At 40.4% G+C, this 15,572-nt stretch overlaps 1 protein-coding gene across 1 annotated transcript in view; it reads right to left on the bottom strand.

Annotated features, from left to right (window-relative positions):
- USH2A (usherin) overlaps window positions 1–15,572 on the bottom strand; it is a 577,940-nt gene that overhangs the window by 490,461 nt on the left and 71,907 nt on the right. The window contains exons 10-11 of the mRNA XM_039530373.1: window positions 8,010–8,205; window positions 7,108–7,238 (exon numbers count right to left, since the gene is read on the bottom strand). Of these exons, the coding sequence (XP_039386307.1) occupies window positions 7,108–7,238; window positions 8,010–8,205 (327 nt within the window). The remainder of the gene's footprint in view (window positions 1–7,107; window positions 7,239–8,009; window positions 8,206–15,572) is intronic.

Genomic DNA, 15,572 nt, shown 5'->3' with positions numbered 1-15,572 from the left:
CCAAGAAGTCTCCTCAGTGAAAGAATCCAAAGGATCTTCCCTCCACCCTCCCATATACTGAATCAGTCTTTTGTCTTTATTCACAGACAGGGTGATCTCCTGTCTGTTGTAATGTCCCCTTTTTCCCTCCAAGTGTTTTCAATTGTTTGCAGTTCCCTTGGATGGTTTTCCATTGAAAGTATTGAGATAGAGCAAGACTAGACAATCAAGCTTTGCATTACTCCACTGGCTAACCAGGCTGAGGTGACAACTCCCCCCTGCTTGAATGGGCCATCACCGAAATATATTATCCCCTGGTGATCAACTTTTACTCAAAGTCCATAAAGCATACTTTCAGTATAGTTACACTGGTCCTTAAATATTACCTGTACATACGTCTCACAATGATTATATATCTTGATATGTTATGAGCTTTCTGTAGATATCTTACATTATACTCCTTATGGATACAGACCCGGAAAGACACGTTTGATCTAATGAGTTTGTCAGGTCTGAGACAAGAGTTGTTTGTAAAGAAGAGGGGACCCTTTGCCAAAGGGTCTTTGTCATGGCACCTCATTTTCAAAAGTGGTTTAGGCACTTAGGAGCTGACATGCATTTTATTTCAATGAGATTAAATTTAAACTAAAGAAAAAGATGTAATTAAATACATATAAACAAGGTTTCCAAAAATGGGTGCCTAAAGTTAGGCTTTTAAGTCTATAGTTAGGCCCTTAAATAAGTAGCCTTAATATCAAATGTCCTGCAACTCTCAAATGTCCAGCAACTCTCAAAGTTATGTAGTGTGTATCTAAAGGTCTGACAGAGTACTGGGGTATGTGGCTTCATATCATGCAAGTGTATTTAGTGACCTGTTGATGGGGCAGAGACAAAACAGAGATGGTGGCCTGAAGTCTTAGTAACAGTAATACCCCTTTACGCTTCACTGGCTGCATAAATAAGCCCAAGTGTGACTGAGAATTTAGGCCTGCACCCGGGAGGCAATGATAATAGAAGAGAAGGGATACAGGGACAAGGAGGGGGGATAAAAAGTATGATGGTAGAAAGGAGACCACACTTCAAATTTTTGCTTGAGGGGCCTATCCAAAAATTGTTCTGACCTGAAATTAATGCTCATGAAAGAAGCCAGATTAACATGCCTAGGCATCCTCACTCCTTGACTTAGTGGTGCAGGATCAGGCCTCCGAGTACAGCCTTGCTAAAGGAGTGAAATTTTCCCACATCACCCTGCCAGTGTTACTTTGTAATATATGGCACTGGACTGGATACTGACCCCTACAATGTGACAGGAATATAAGCTTTTGTAACCCTGGCCCCGGCATGTGTAATAAAAAGCAGTCTCTTATCATGGCTAGTGCATGTGACACACTTATTACATGGTGTCACAAATAAGCAAAAATGGAGACAATAAAGCCACCTGACTCCCTTAGTTGAGAAGGGAAATTAACAGAGAATGGGAAGAGGTTGTTGCAGCACTTCCAAATTTTCCTGGAAGCAAGTATCATTGAAGATAAATGTGAGAGGGAAAATTCTTCCATTCCGTTACATATGGAAGGCTAGAAGAGATGTACAATACTTGTACTTCAATGGGAACAGGAAAAGGACTGCAAACTGCTGCATGTGCTGGAACAGGTAAGCAGTTTGTAAAGTGGGTTAGATGAAAACAAGCCAGGGAAATGGCTATGGGGTAAGGGAAGGACAGAAAGAGGGCCAGAAGAGATGAATCTCCAACTCCAGATGTTATAGGAAATACTATAGTAGGGATTTACTTTGGAAGCTCTCACATGTGCATGCAGGCTGGGAGAGTGAAGATGGAAGCCCTTTCTTCCTTCAATCTCTCTCTTCACACAACATCTAAAAGAATGCACTTTGGGCTTTCTGAGTACAAGGGGGAAGTTACAGCATTACCAGTGGCACCAGATACTCTAAATGAGTTGTGGATTTCTCCGCATCTCTTCTAGACTGACTGCTGGTCAAGAGTGGGCACAGGTAGATGCTTTAAAAGGGTGTAGCTGCTGGCTCCTGCATTAACCTGTTTCCCTTGAAACATTCTCTCCACAGCAAAGTGTCTCAGCCACTGCCATTGGGTAAGCTTCTCCTTCAAATTTCCACTAACACAGCTGTGGTTTGCAAGGCAAAAATACAGCTTTTATGTTTAAATCTGTACATCAATGTACATAAAGTGTAAATAAAATGTAAATAAAGGTACTGTGACAGGGTGCTCCAATCACCGCTAGGGTGGCACCTCCTCTGGGTTGTTCTGGGGAATAGCTCACCAGGTCGACCACCCTTCCTGCAGTTGCACGCCATCTCTCCACCTCTCTCACTCCACAAGCTGCTGCTGCCTCTTTGTGACTCAGCTTCCCAGCCAGATCACTCTACACATTTTCCCCTTCCAGGGTAACAGTCTTCCTTCAGCAGTCCTAGGCAGTCTTCCCATTCGCTGCCATAGGTGCCACTCCTTCAGTGGCTGGCAGGGGAATCTGGGCCCATCTTCTGCTCTGGGTTCCAGCTCAGGGACCCTCTAGTCAGCAGCCAAGGTCTGTTGCCTTCTAGACCTTACTGCCTTTCCCTGAGCCCTTTCTTACCTTCCTTGATTCCCCACTCTCTGGGTTTGTCAGCCCAAACACACCTCTAATCTCCCAGGGAGTGACTCCAGACTTTCCCAGCAGCTCCCTTCTGCTGCCAATTTCCTGCCTTTGTAAGTCCAGCACAGCTGTTCCTCCTCCATTGGGCTACCTCAGTCAGGGGATTGCTTAGCCACCTGATTCCTCTCTGCTGTGTCCTATTGGGTTAATTAGCCCTCCTTTATCTTCATTAACCCTTTCAAGTAAAAATACAACACGTCAATTCACATTTCCCATCAAGAGCAGAGTGAAATAGATAAGCAGAGCAGAAATACAGTTTCCATGTTCATTTCAATGAAGTTTGGGGGGCAGCAGTAGTGTACTGATTACTCTTTTGCCCCTCCTGTTAATTTTATCTATGCATATTTTTGTACACGATGAGTAAATATGCTTTGGGGTAATTCAAATGTTCCCTTTTGGAATTCCTCAGCTCTTTAGAGCTTGATGACAGATAACTAGTTCTGTGCAGAAGAAAAAAGCATTGATGAATTGCAGGAAATGGTAAATTATGCAGTGAAAGTGTATTCTATATAGTTTTTAGTGTATTTCCTTGAAAATTATCATTGTGATGTGACAATTAATTTTCATGAGTAGGGTCCTTATTCCTTATGATTCCATCTTCCACGGGTCAGACCTGGAAACACTTCCTCCAGTGATGCCTTTCTATTTCATGTAATTCATTTCAGCCCTTACTCTACAGCCTTATTAATCTATTTTTAATGCCTCTTAATCATTTCTCTCTGTCTTGCTTCTATTGCAGCAGTCTACTGATGCCTTTTTGAGCAGCTCAGTCTCCCCCATTTTTCCCTTTTTTCTTTCTTTTTTTTTTTTTGTAATAATCACAGCTTCAAGCTCATGCCTCAGCCTCTCTCATTACTGTGTTGTATTTTCAAAAAGGGAGACAGGGCCGACTGGCAACTATCAAGGCATTGCCCTCCTTCCTCTCCATCTGGGAAGATTCTTGGTAGATTCTTACTGAATCGCCTGCTCCCTCTTGCAGAGGAAGTACTTCCAGAGTCCCAGTGTGGCTTCAGACCATCACGAGGCACCTCAGACATGATTTTCATAGCCAGGCAGATCTAGGAAAAATGTCAAGAACACCAGCAGGAGCTGTATATGGCCTTTATAGATCTGACCAAAGCTTTTGATTCTGTCAACCACGAGGCTCTGTGGAAAATCATGTCAAAGTTTGGCTGCCCAAGCCCATTTATCACCATTGTAAGATTCCTCCACGACCAGATGACTGCCTCCATCCTGTGCAGTGGCTCTACCGCTGAGCCCTTTGTCATCCAAACTGGCGTAAAATAAGGTTGTGTACTGGCACCCACCCTTTTCTCAGCAGCTATGAAAACATTAACCCAAGACCATCTACTGCAGGGCACTGGCATCCAATATCAGACTGACGGCAACCTCTTCAACCTTTCTCGTCTCTGTGCCAGAACTAAAGTAATATCAGCAACAATAACCGAACTCCACTACAGAGATGACTGTGCACACTCAAGGGAGGATCTTCAAACAGCCCTTAATTGTTTCTCTGAAGCTTACAAAAGCCTAGAGCTGACTCTGAAGATCGTCAAAACAAAAGTTCTCCACCAGCCAGTCCCCAGTTAATCATCAGACCCAGCAAGGAAGTTCTACATTGACAAAGAAGAACTGGAAAAATGTAGAATACTTTGCCTATCTTGGCGATCATCTCTCAGAGGGCAGACATAGATGTTGAGAATCAACAAAGAATCCGCTGCACCAGCCTTGCCTTTGGCAGACTCTCTCACCAGGTGTTCAACAATCACAACACCAGAACACACACTGGACTTTTAGTATATAAATCAGTTGTAATCCCAACTCTCCTCTACAGCTGTGAGACTTGGGTGACCCGCAGAAAACACCTGAAAAACCAGCACCAGCACCTTCTTTGGAAGATCCTCAGCATAAAGTCGGAGGGTTGCCACACTAACGTCAGTGTACTCACAGAGGCCAACATCTTCAGTGTTGAGCCCCTGATTATCCAGCACCAGCTGAGATGGAGCAGGCACTGTGTGTGCATGGCTGATGTACGCTTACCAAAACAACTGCTGTATGCCCAACTCACCAAAGGAGAAAGGAAATGGGGAGGCCAAAAGAAACACTTTAAAGACACCCTCAAGATAAATATCAAGAGATGCGGCCTTGGTATCACACACTGGGAGACAGCAGCCCAGGATAGGGATAACTGGCAAAGACCTGTCAGAGAGGGAGCATCCACTTTTGAGGGAAATCGCCTTGCCCTAGTCACAGAAAAACACCAGGAAAAAAAAAAGGAAGACAACTGTTACATAGCAATCGTGGCCCAATCCTGTCTTCCAACACCACCTGCAATGTCTGCCAACACCACCTGTCTGCCAACACCACCTGCAATGTCTGTGGCTCAAGAATTGGACTCCTCAGTCACCAAAGGACCCATGAAAAAAAAAACCTGTGAAAGAAATCATCCTCGACTTCAAGGGATCACAATGACAATGATGATGTTGCATCAGTTAATAATTTTTTAATTTATTTTACCGCCTTTAATTATTACCCTGCGCTACTGTTAGACTAGAGTAACAAATCATCAGCAACAGCGAATGTTAAAACTAGCGTCTAATTTCTCTTTTGTTTCCTCCTTGCTTTTTTGCCTTACAACAGTGTGAGGTCCTAATGTTGTTTCTAGAGTTTTAAAGGATTTTCATTTCTGCACTGTAGTTAAGAAACAACATCCTCAGAAGATGGATATCAGAGTCTGTTCTGCTTGTGGCTATTGGGTATTATCATTATTAAAATATAGGGCTCTAACTTTACACATTGCTTTACAAACATAGGCACCAACCCTGCAGTGAGCTCTGCACAGGCAGATGAAGTCATATGGTGGTCCATACCCAAGGGGTCTTTTGTAGGATCAAGGCTACAAAGAAAACACTACCAGAAATATCTTACAATCTAAGTAAAATAAACAAAAGTAAAACAAATTATAGGACAAATGTCACAATGGATTATTGTATGAAGAACTTTTGAAAGAAGTTGCTAACCCTCAATGGAAGAGAAATAAGAACATATGTTGAAATATACTGAGGAAATCCTACAAGAAGGATGTGGAAAAATTGGAAAGAGTCCAGTGGAGGGCAACAAAAATGATTAGGGGGCTGGAACACATGATTTATGAGGAGAGGCTGAGGGAACTGGGATTATTTAGTCTGCAGAAGACAAGAATGAGAAGGGATTTGATAGCTGCTTTCAACTACCTGAAAGAGGGTTCCAAAGAGGATGGATCTACACTGTTCTCAGTGGTACCAGATGACAGAACAAGGAGTAATGGTCTCAAGTTGCAATGGTGGAGGTTTAGGTTAGATATTAAGAAAACCTTTTTCATTAGGAGAGTAGTGAAGCACTGGAATGGGTTACCTAGGGAGGTGGTGGAATCTCCTTTCTTAAAGGTTTCTAAGGTCAGGCTTGACAAAGCCCTGGCTGGGATGATTTAGTCCTGGGGATTGGTCCTGCTTTGAGCAGGGGGTTGGACTAGATGACCTCCTGAGGTCCCTTCCAACCCTGATATTCTATGATTCTATGAAATGGTTCCAGATTTTAAAATTACTTTTGGAGAGAGAGGGGGGAAAAAGCCTCTACAAAACTGCCTATCAGAGCCAGTTCAGGGTCAGAAGAGTGGTACAATGTGATAAACAGTTGTGTCAATGCATTTTTCAACGCAACACATATGCAAGTCTTGAATGCCACTTGTGTTTTTTCCTCACACCTGCATATGGAAAATAAAGTGAGCAAGAAAACACCACAAACCCAGCATTTTATAACATGTTGCTGGATTCAATCCCATGATTTATCATTCTTACACTGTGACTGAGCACCATTTTAACAGGCACTCAGTAGGCACTTTGAAAGACACAGTAAGATTTATTAGCAGACTATATGCCTTTCTTGTAAATGAGATCCAAAGCCTCAAGAAGAATAGCTAATGCCCTTTTTTCCTTTTTATTTTTCAAAACAAGATGAGCATGGTGACTTATATGGAGATCAATCTTTGTCTATATTTCAGGAGGTAAGCTAATTAAATTTTAGCTTAATTTGGACTGTGTCTACATTTTCAAAATTAACCAGTAATTTTTGGTGCATCAATTTTTTGAGTGCACCACCAGAGACACCTTAAAGAGCCCAGATTTTAAGAGGGACAGTGCTCAAGTTGGGCACTCAAAACCATATTTATTTCTGAAAATTAGTACCTGTATATTTTATATTCATTCCTGATTGCAGGAAAAAGCTCTGCACCTAACATCATTCTCAGATTGCTTATGAAGTCTTGTTAGCCTTCCAGTCTTCAGTATGAATCAGCCACCACTTTGTAAACAAGCGACTTATATAAAGCAGTATCCATTTAAGCACATCTTGTAATTAATGTTACTGATACGTCAACCAGCAGATAGAACATTTTCTGATATTTTGTCTTGAGGTCACTTACCTTATCACACAGGAGGCTATTATTTTTGGTGCCTGCTGTGTAGCAGTCACAGGTTTTACAAACATCGACAGCTGAAAGATCTGCACCTGCTTGCCGGTAATGGAAATCCTTACACAGCTCACAGTTTTTTCCTGCATGAGGGAAAGGTTATGCATTATGGCTTCCAATTCATTAAAATTAGCTGTATAATTCAAAATTAAAGACTCTATTCCTTTGAGAGAATTCTATAATTTTCAGGACGTCCATTTTAATGCACCTTTCATCTCTACCTGCCAATTTAGTGATCCAGAGCATATGAAACAATGAACCTGTTACAAACTGTGTTTTACTCCATTAAACTTCCATCTGTTATATAATACCACACTTCTATAAAGCTATGCTATGTGAATGTCTATACATTTTTTTGGACAACTTACTGTTGAACCTCAAACTTTCTCCTTCCATAGAGAAAGCCAAGAACACTGAAATAAGTATGCAAATCCTCTACATATGGAGTCAGCAAATTTTTACTCATTAAAGAGGAATCTGATATTTTACCAAAAATCTATGTTTGTTATGTTACCTGGTTAGACCAATTTGATGGTCCTGATAGAAACATGGTACATCATGTATAATGGAAACCATTTTGCAAGTTTAACTGCAGCAGATGTTGATGTTCATGCTATAATAAAGTATGCTGGGATATAATTTACATGGAAGATTCTATACAAAATTATATTGCATTGTAGTGACGCCATTTTTCTATCTTAGCTGTTTACATAATTCTAGCTACTGAAGTACACAGGGGCTGTACTTAAAAAAAAAATTCTCTTCATCATTGTTGAGCCTCAGAACCATTTGGGTTTTATGACTGACTCTCTCCAAAATGACCCTACATATTTTGATGTTGCTTATTAAATTACCTGTGGTGTTATGTTGACAGTTATCACATACTCCGCCACCTCCTCTATAGTGTTCGTTAGGAAAAGAATCCATTGCCATGTCATAGTGGCAGCTTACTGCATGGCCATAGCACTGACAAGGTTTACAATTATAAGCTTGGACTTGGTCACCTGGACGAAAAGGCTTGTCATGATATAATGGCAAACAGCACTCACACTAAAATTAAAAAAAGAAAAGAACGTTTCTTGCTTTATATCTCTACAAGGTACATATTCATATTGCATCTTATGCTTTTCCTTTTTTCACTGTTGAACACGTTGGTACATAGACTTTTAAAAAATGTTTGGCAAGCAAAAACCACTCAAAATCTTCATGCTATAACTTTTCAAAAGAATTAAGTTCAAGGGGGATATAAAATATAACACAATAAAAACTGCTAGGAAACTTAGCTCAGACTTACAGCGAGATTTACAAAGGCACATAGGGACCTAAAGATACAGATAGGTCCCTGGTGGGATTTGCAAAAATGCCCAAGTAGGTCAATGGGAATTGGGCCTCTAACCTGCTTAGGCATTTGGGGGATTTAAGACATAATAAATAGGTATAATGCCTCCCTCCATGGTTTTCAGGGTCCCCAGATCTCTAAAGCTATATTTTAGCCTGTAAAATTAAAATCTTGTACAATTACAGTGGCATTTAGACACCTAAAGATGGTCCCTTTGCATCCTCCCACCCCCGCCATAATGTACCAACACAAGGCTAGGTATAATCTGGCCCTACACACGTTTTATACAAATATTTGCAAGCCCAAAAATATAAACATTAGTCATCATTCCAAACTACTCAAAATCACTCTGTTCATGTTCAGAAAAAAAATGGTAAAAGATCATTACTGATATACAATGTTATTAATTTTAAAACACTAAAAATGTTTGTAGGCATCTGTCAACTGGAAATATTGCCTTAAGTTTTATATTTGTCTTAATTATTTGTCCATATTTCACCAGTGATTTCTAATGTCCATTTAAGTTAAGAAAGTTTGGTGTGGTTTCAAAGATGATTAAATCAAAATCTCTCCAGTTCTATAGTTGATGTATTTACCAAATTAAATGTGGAATATTAAATTGATGCAATATTAGCGAACCAGTTGTAGTGTTTATATAAGTGCCCTGTGGCAAAATGTTTTCTTATCAAAAAGGTTTTTATTTCTTCAAATGTATTTAGTATTTACAAAAGCAAATGATTTTAATTGTATTCCTTCATCCAAAAGAACCCAAAATTTCTGTTGAAGTTCTGTTGAAACTGGGCTATTGCATCTGTAAAGCTTTGTAAAAAGTATGAAATGAGGACAATCTCAAGTTTCTAATAGGACTCTGCAAAACTTCAAGGAGAAGATTTAATGTGGCTATTGGTTCATCAAAAACAAAAATAAAAATTGGATTTCTTACAGATAACTAATGGATGGTATTTTGGACAATGACATTCTAATTACTCAGAAATTATCCAATTAATGTGCGACAGGGGATGGATCACTTTATGATTACCTGTTCTTTTCATTGCCTCTAGGGCACCTGGCATTGGCTACTGTCAGAAGACAGAATACTGGGCTAGATGGACATTTGGCCTGATCTAGTATGGCCGTTCTTGTGTTTTTTAGTTACACCACCACAATGAAAACAAGCACAAAAAGTAAAAGGAGCTGGTATTGAGACATACATAAGCTAAGCAACATACCATGAACATGAAGAACAAGAGAATAGGAAAAAGCTAAATGGTATGAGAAAGCATCTACTGCCAAAGAAAAATGGACAAAATTCAAACTTAATTTGAGGAAGTGCAGTTTTATTAATTTCAATTAAGTAATTGTATGCATAAAAAGAGTCTGAATTTGGCCCAGTAAACAAACATTTCTCTCTCTCTGTTGGTAGAAACAAACAAACGTATTAAGAGAGGGGGGTGGTTGAGTTTGAGAAGGTTATTGCAGGAAAGTTAAGATGCATTTAGTTCTGAATATGATGACCCATCTGACAGAGTTCTATTGCCTTTGTCTCAAACTTCTCTGGTTCTTTCTTCTGTGAGTTTTCCCATTTGTCAACAGATTCTTTTTTCCTATGGAATGAAACTGTCATGTGAGGTCATCATTGCAGTAGGAAAGGTAATCTCTCACATATCCAGAGCCAATACCATGCAGGGATTTTAAAATCAGTATGACGACCTTGAACTAGACTATGCATTGAATGGGAAGCCAGCACAGGAAGCAGAAAATTTGGAGGATGCTTTCCTAAAAAAAACCAGTGTTAGTGAGCAGATGAACTGCTGTTTTATGAAGCAGCTGTAGCTTCCTCAGGCCATTGAGCTTCATTCCTAGATACTGAAATTTTCAGTAGGCCATCCTGAGGTTATGAACACATAGGTCACTGTGGCCTGATCAGTATCTGATAGAATCCAGCCCATTTCTCTGGCTAGTCACAGATGAAGTGAGTGTTCTTTGCACAATGGCTATTTGGGTACCTTAGCGCAGTGCAGCCTAAGACAGCCCCCAAGGGCCCCCCAAGCAGTTCAGTCTAACCATATGAGTATAGATTACTTCAACAGTGAGGGCTGAAATAGAGGTGAATTCTTCAAAGCATTTCCTTCTTCCTACCAGCATGCTCTCAGTCTTGTCAAGGTTCAACTTCAGTCACCTGCTCTTCAGCCAGGCACTTTTGGAAAGCTTGGAGAGTGTGTCATTAATGTTTGCTATGAGAGAGATGTAGAGCTGGGTGTTGTCCACATGCTGAGAGTGTGCCATTAGTGTTTGCTATGAGAGAGATGTAGAGCTGGATGTTGTCCACATGCTAAGAGTGTGCCATTAATGTTTGCTATGAGAGAGATGTGGAGCTGGGTGTTGTCCACATGCTGCTGGCATTGCAGCCTGTTTTGCCTTACTAGCTTTCTAGACACGTTTATATAGGTATTGAACAGGATGGGGACTCAACCTTGCAAAACCTCGTAAGTGAGGGCTTTTGACCTTAACAATTCTGGGTTTACTTAACAAGGTATTTCAGGGTATTACCATCACTTCTGCAGTTTCTTGGGGACAGAACAAGAGTGGTTAGTTATCAATTGAATTAAATGCTTGAGAGGTCCAGCAGAATGTGAATGGATGCATTTTTATTGACAACAAGCAGGAAAAGGTAATGCACCAAAGCAACAAGTGCTGTCTGCCCCACGCTCCCAACTGAAGCCTTAATGGGAGGGGTCCAGGATGTTGACATTTGACACTGGAGACAGTTTTTGGGCAACAGTGACTTAGTTATTTAAGTCTTGGACTTCATTCAACCTCTAGTGTAGACAGTGTCTTTTAGAGACAACTATATCACAAATCATCTGTGCCATTGAACATACTGAGTGTCTGCAGTGTATAGAAATAGTGTAGTATTCCTTTTAATAGGTGTGAGACCTCTGTGTATTCTGTTCTAGAAGCTGCCAGAAACATGTCAGAACAGCAGTATGCATATAGTTAGGCCTTGCAAACTTATATATAGCTAGTAAATCATTATCTGGGATCTAGCTGCACATGTATGGAATAGAAGCTCTAATTTCATGCTGAAAGGCCTTTGCTTCTAGCTGTTTTACCTTTGCAAAATGTAACTATGCCAATGACAAATGCCATGGTACAACACAAAACTAAATATGATCCAGTGCTGGCTGAATTGTATGACATTATGACAACTGGAAGATTTATGCACACAAACATCTGTTTAAAGGGCTATTACCCTATTCCTAAACAAAACTGCAGTGTCCACTTTTAGGAAAAATACTTAAAATATATTCTAAACATTTGTGCCAGGTTACAAATATTTGTGGTTCACCCTAGAGAGCAGCTTAAAGAGAATCGGGTACCAATGGCAAGACACTGGAACAGAACGTAAAATATTTTAAATTATTTTCTTGATAAATTTTAGCCAATCAGATCCTGGAAGTTTCCATTACTGTATATTTTACCATGAGTTGCTTTTCTGCAAGATTATTTATGGAATGAATTTTCAAAATCAAGAATTACCTAAGGACAGTTACAAGGGAGTTGCAAAAAATAGGGGATTAAAATGGGTTGAATCTTTCAGTCTCTTTGTGGTACTTAGGCTGCCACTCCTTTTTATTTGTCAGAGCTAGCACACCTCTCACATGTCCCTCTTTACAAAGGATGGTCCTCATCATAGACCCACTTCTAGCCCTGAACCACACACAAATCTGGAACTACCTGGGATTACACTCTATTGATAGCAGATATACTAGAATAAAGAAATTGAAATGATGAGGAGGCATGAATCCACATTGCATCAGGCTCCCTGAGCTACTATTTTTCTCGCATCCTGAATTTTGAGTGTTTGTCCCACATCTAGGATTTCTCAGATCAAATGGTCTTGTCAGGGGTATTAGTCTAATCTTTCCTTAGAAGCACCAACGACAGGGATTCTACAACCTCCTTCGGATAACATGTTCTAGTGCTTAACTATTCTTATAGTTATGAAGTTTTCCCCAATATCTAACCTAAATCTCCCACACTGCAAACTAAGCTGATTACTTCTTGTTCAATCCTTGGTGGACATGGAGAACAATTTATCACTGTCCTCTTTATAACAGCCCTTAACAAGTTTGACAACTCTTCTCAGCTTCTCTTCTCTAGAGTAAACATGCAAGAATCTTTCACCCTTTCCTCACAGGACATGTTTTCTAAACCTCTTATTTTTACTACTCTCCTCTGGAGTCTCTCCAATTTGTTCTCATCCTTTTAAAAGTGTGTGCCCAAAACTGGACACAGCTTAGTGACGACGACGGCTAATTATAGACAGAAAGTCCTTTCTCCAGATAGTACTGATGTCAGTAAATCATGTTGGGTGTCATTTCTGTCTGACAGGACTAGGTGCTGACAAGTACCTTTCAGAGTTTGGCTCAGTCTGTGCACACGGATGGAAAAATATGCTCAAGCTGATACACATCTGATCCCCTTACTTTCTCTGGGGATAGTTTTCTGGGAAAATGCATTACATGAAGTCAGCCAGCTCAAAATATCTAGCTCATCTTGACCCAATTCATTAGTCAAAACAAGTCTTTGCTCTAATTTGTCATCATTTTATCATAATTCCTGGATCCAGCAAATTTGTGAATAGACCTAATGACATCAGCTTGAACACAGATGTTCAGAGTTCCCTATTAATCATTTGGAATGCTGGAGGAAAATCAGAGTGAAGCAATCTTCAACATATCAACAATGCAGAGTGGTGCTTGAAAAGGTACAAGTATTTTAAGCCTTACAATAAGTAGTACTTAATTAACCCCATCTTCCCTAATTCTGTTAAAATGTTCCATCCTGTTGCCTATGTCTCACCTCCCACCTCAACAATTCTCAGTCCCAGTCTCCCTTGGCTGTTCATCCAGTCTCAGACTCTACCCACATACTGACTCCCAGTATCGCTTCATCATCTCTTCCAGTCCTAGTCTCATTGCCCAGCCAGCCATAGTCTCCTCGCACCCAACTCCCAGTTCCAATATCCCTCTTCCCTTCTGCCAGCCTCCAGTCAAGTCTTCTCTGCCCCCCTCCCAGGTTTCTTCTCCCAATCTACTCCTCCCAGGGGTCTGGCTCTTGTCCCCTCTGCATTCAAATCAGGCACCTTCCTCTTTTGCGGACTGAACCCAGCAACAGAGTCACAGAAAGCACAAGAAACAGTCTCCTGCTCTCAGTTGAGTTTCCCAGTCCCAGCATGGCCTGCAGCAGTCCAGAATTGCAATTTCAGGCAAAGTTCTGCTTAGCCCTAGGCTGGAGTCTGCCCATTGTGGACAAGGAATTGAGCTGATACAAAACCTTAGTCTCTATTGAGCATGCAAACTGCAATTTTTCAAAGTCTGATAAGTTGGTCTGACAACAGCCAATTCCCTGCCAAAACCCAGGTCCCTGCTCCAAAGCATGGGTTACTCTAGCTTTCCAAATAAAAGGTCACTAGAATTTTTTTAACATGGGCAAAACAGTATATTTGTTATTAGCCTTGGTCTCAAAAAACAGCTGAATCATTCTGGCTGAAATTGAAAAAAAAAATTATGGGCCTAATGCAGACACCCAGTATGGGAAATTTCAGCCCTCTTTCAGTGAGGACATGACTCCTTATTGCCCCAGTCAGGTGCCATAATCCAGTAAAGCAGAGCTCCATAGCAATGGAATAATACTTGCAAGTAGAAAGGCCTGTATTTCTTGATTCTGATAAAGTTACAATACTACTGCAAAGAAGGTATATGTAGGAATTCAGAAAATAAAGTAAAAGAGACTAAAATGTAGTCTAGTGGCTAGGACATGCAAAAAGGTAGTTAAGTATTCCGCGTGCTATAGTGAAGAGTCCCTTCCAGACTGAGTTAACCACACACACATCAGCTTATACCTTGACCAGATCCCATCATAGGATCATCTCTGTCTTCCTTTGTGTCTTGTATAGTGTCAGTGATTAACAAATAAATAGTAAGTTAATTTCATGGTGCGTGTAGGGCAATTGGACCCCCCCGGAATCAGACCCTAAATTTGCTTATCTTCAAAGTCAGCATGGCAGCCTGTCTAGTGTAACAGAGTGTACAACTTTTTTCATTCAAGGTCTTCTAATGTATTATAATTCCTCCAACACACGCAGATTATTGTGGACACCTCCAGAGAATTAGTGCTACCAGTTCAATATGGAATGCTATGCTACAAAAACTACAGTCTGCCAACTATTTGGAAATCTAGGCTTACAACTCTCAGCATTGTTCACAGGAGTTACATTTTCAGCTATTTACACACAGTGTTAGGAATACAACCGCACTATGAACAGTAACAGGAGTGTGAGCCTAGTTTTAAACTCCATTGGAAATTTATTCCTAAAATCCCATCTAAACTGGCTTTTCAGCCAGGATTAAAAAAATAAAAGTACAATTTAAACATAGCTGTAGCCAAACATGGTTCAACCAACCAACCAGTGTGGAAGGGACTAACCCACGTACTAGCATGGATAGGAGCCTCTTAAATTAACTGTCCGGCCAGCCCCCGTTTTTTTTGACTTCTGCAAAAGCTAACTCTGACAAATGCAACTTTAATTGCCATTTGACTTAGATCTCACATGGATTTTCATCATCCTTGCAAAGTGAAGCGTATTACTGTTGGATGAGCCTTTTAGACAGAGCATTAACCCTTTCACAACTCCCCTAGTGAATGATCATCTGGGCAACATGTCTTCAGGTATTAGAGATAGCAACAAGTTCTTTCAATATTTCAGTGAAGTCTTGTACACAGATTACTTTCGAAGTCTATGATCTTTTATTTGTGAAATTACAGTGGTTTTCCAAGCATGAATTCATGGACAAACCCATAACTTCCAGAGACATGTCAAGCTTGTAAGGCTCCTGACCATATGGCTTTCTATTTGCTGTTTTCCCAAACTTTACTCAATCATTTCCAGCTATGTTTCTGAAATGACTGGCTTCCTCCCAGATGTATCCCTGATGCCCCAACTACAGTACAGTATTTATTGGATAGCCTGAGATAGAAAGACACTTATTAATTTAACTAACTAGTACATACT

The sequence above is a fragment of the Mauremys reevesii genome, linkage group 3, assembly GCF_016161935.1.
Source record: "Mauremys reevesii isolate NIE-2019 linkage group 3, ASM1616193v1, whole genome shotgun sequence".
Lineage (NCBI taxonomy): Eukaryota > Metazoa > Chordata > Testudines > Geoemydidae > Mauremys > Mauremys reevesii.
The sequence above is the reverse complement of the archived record's forward strand: the minus strand, read 5'-3'. Positions and strand labels throughout refer to the sequence as shown.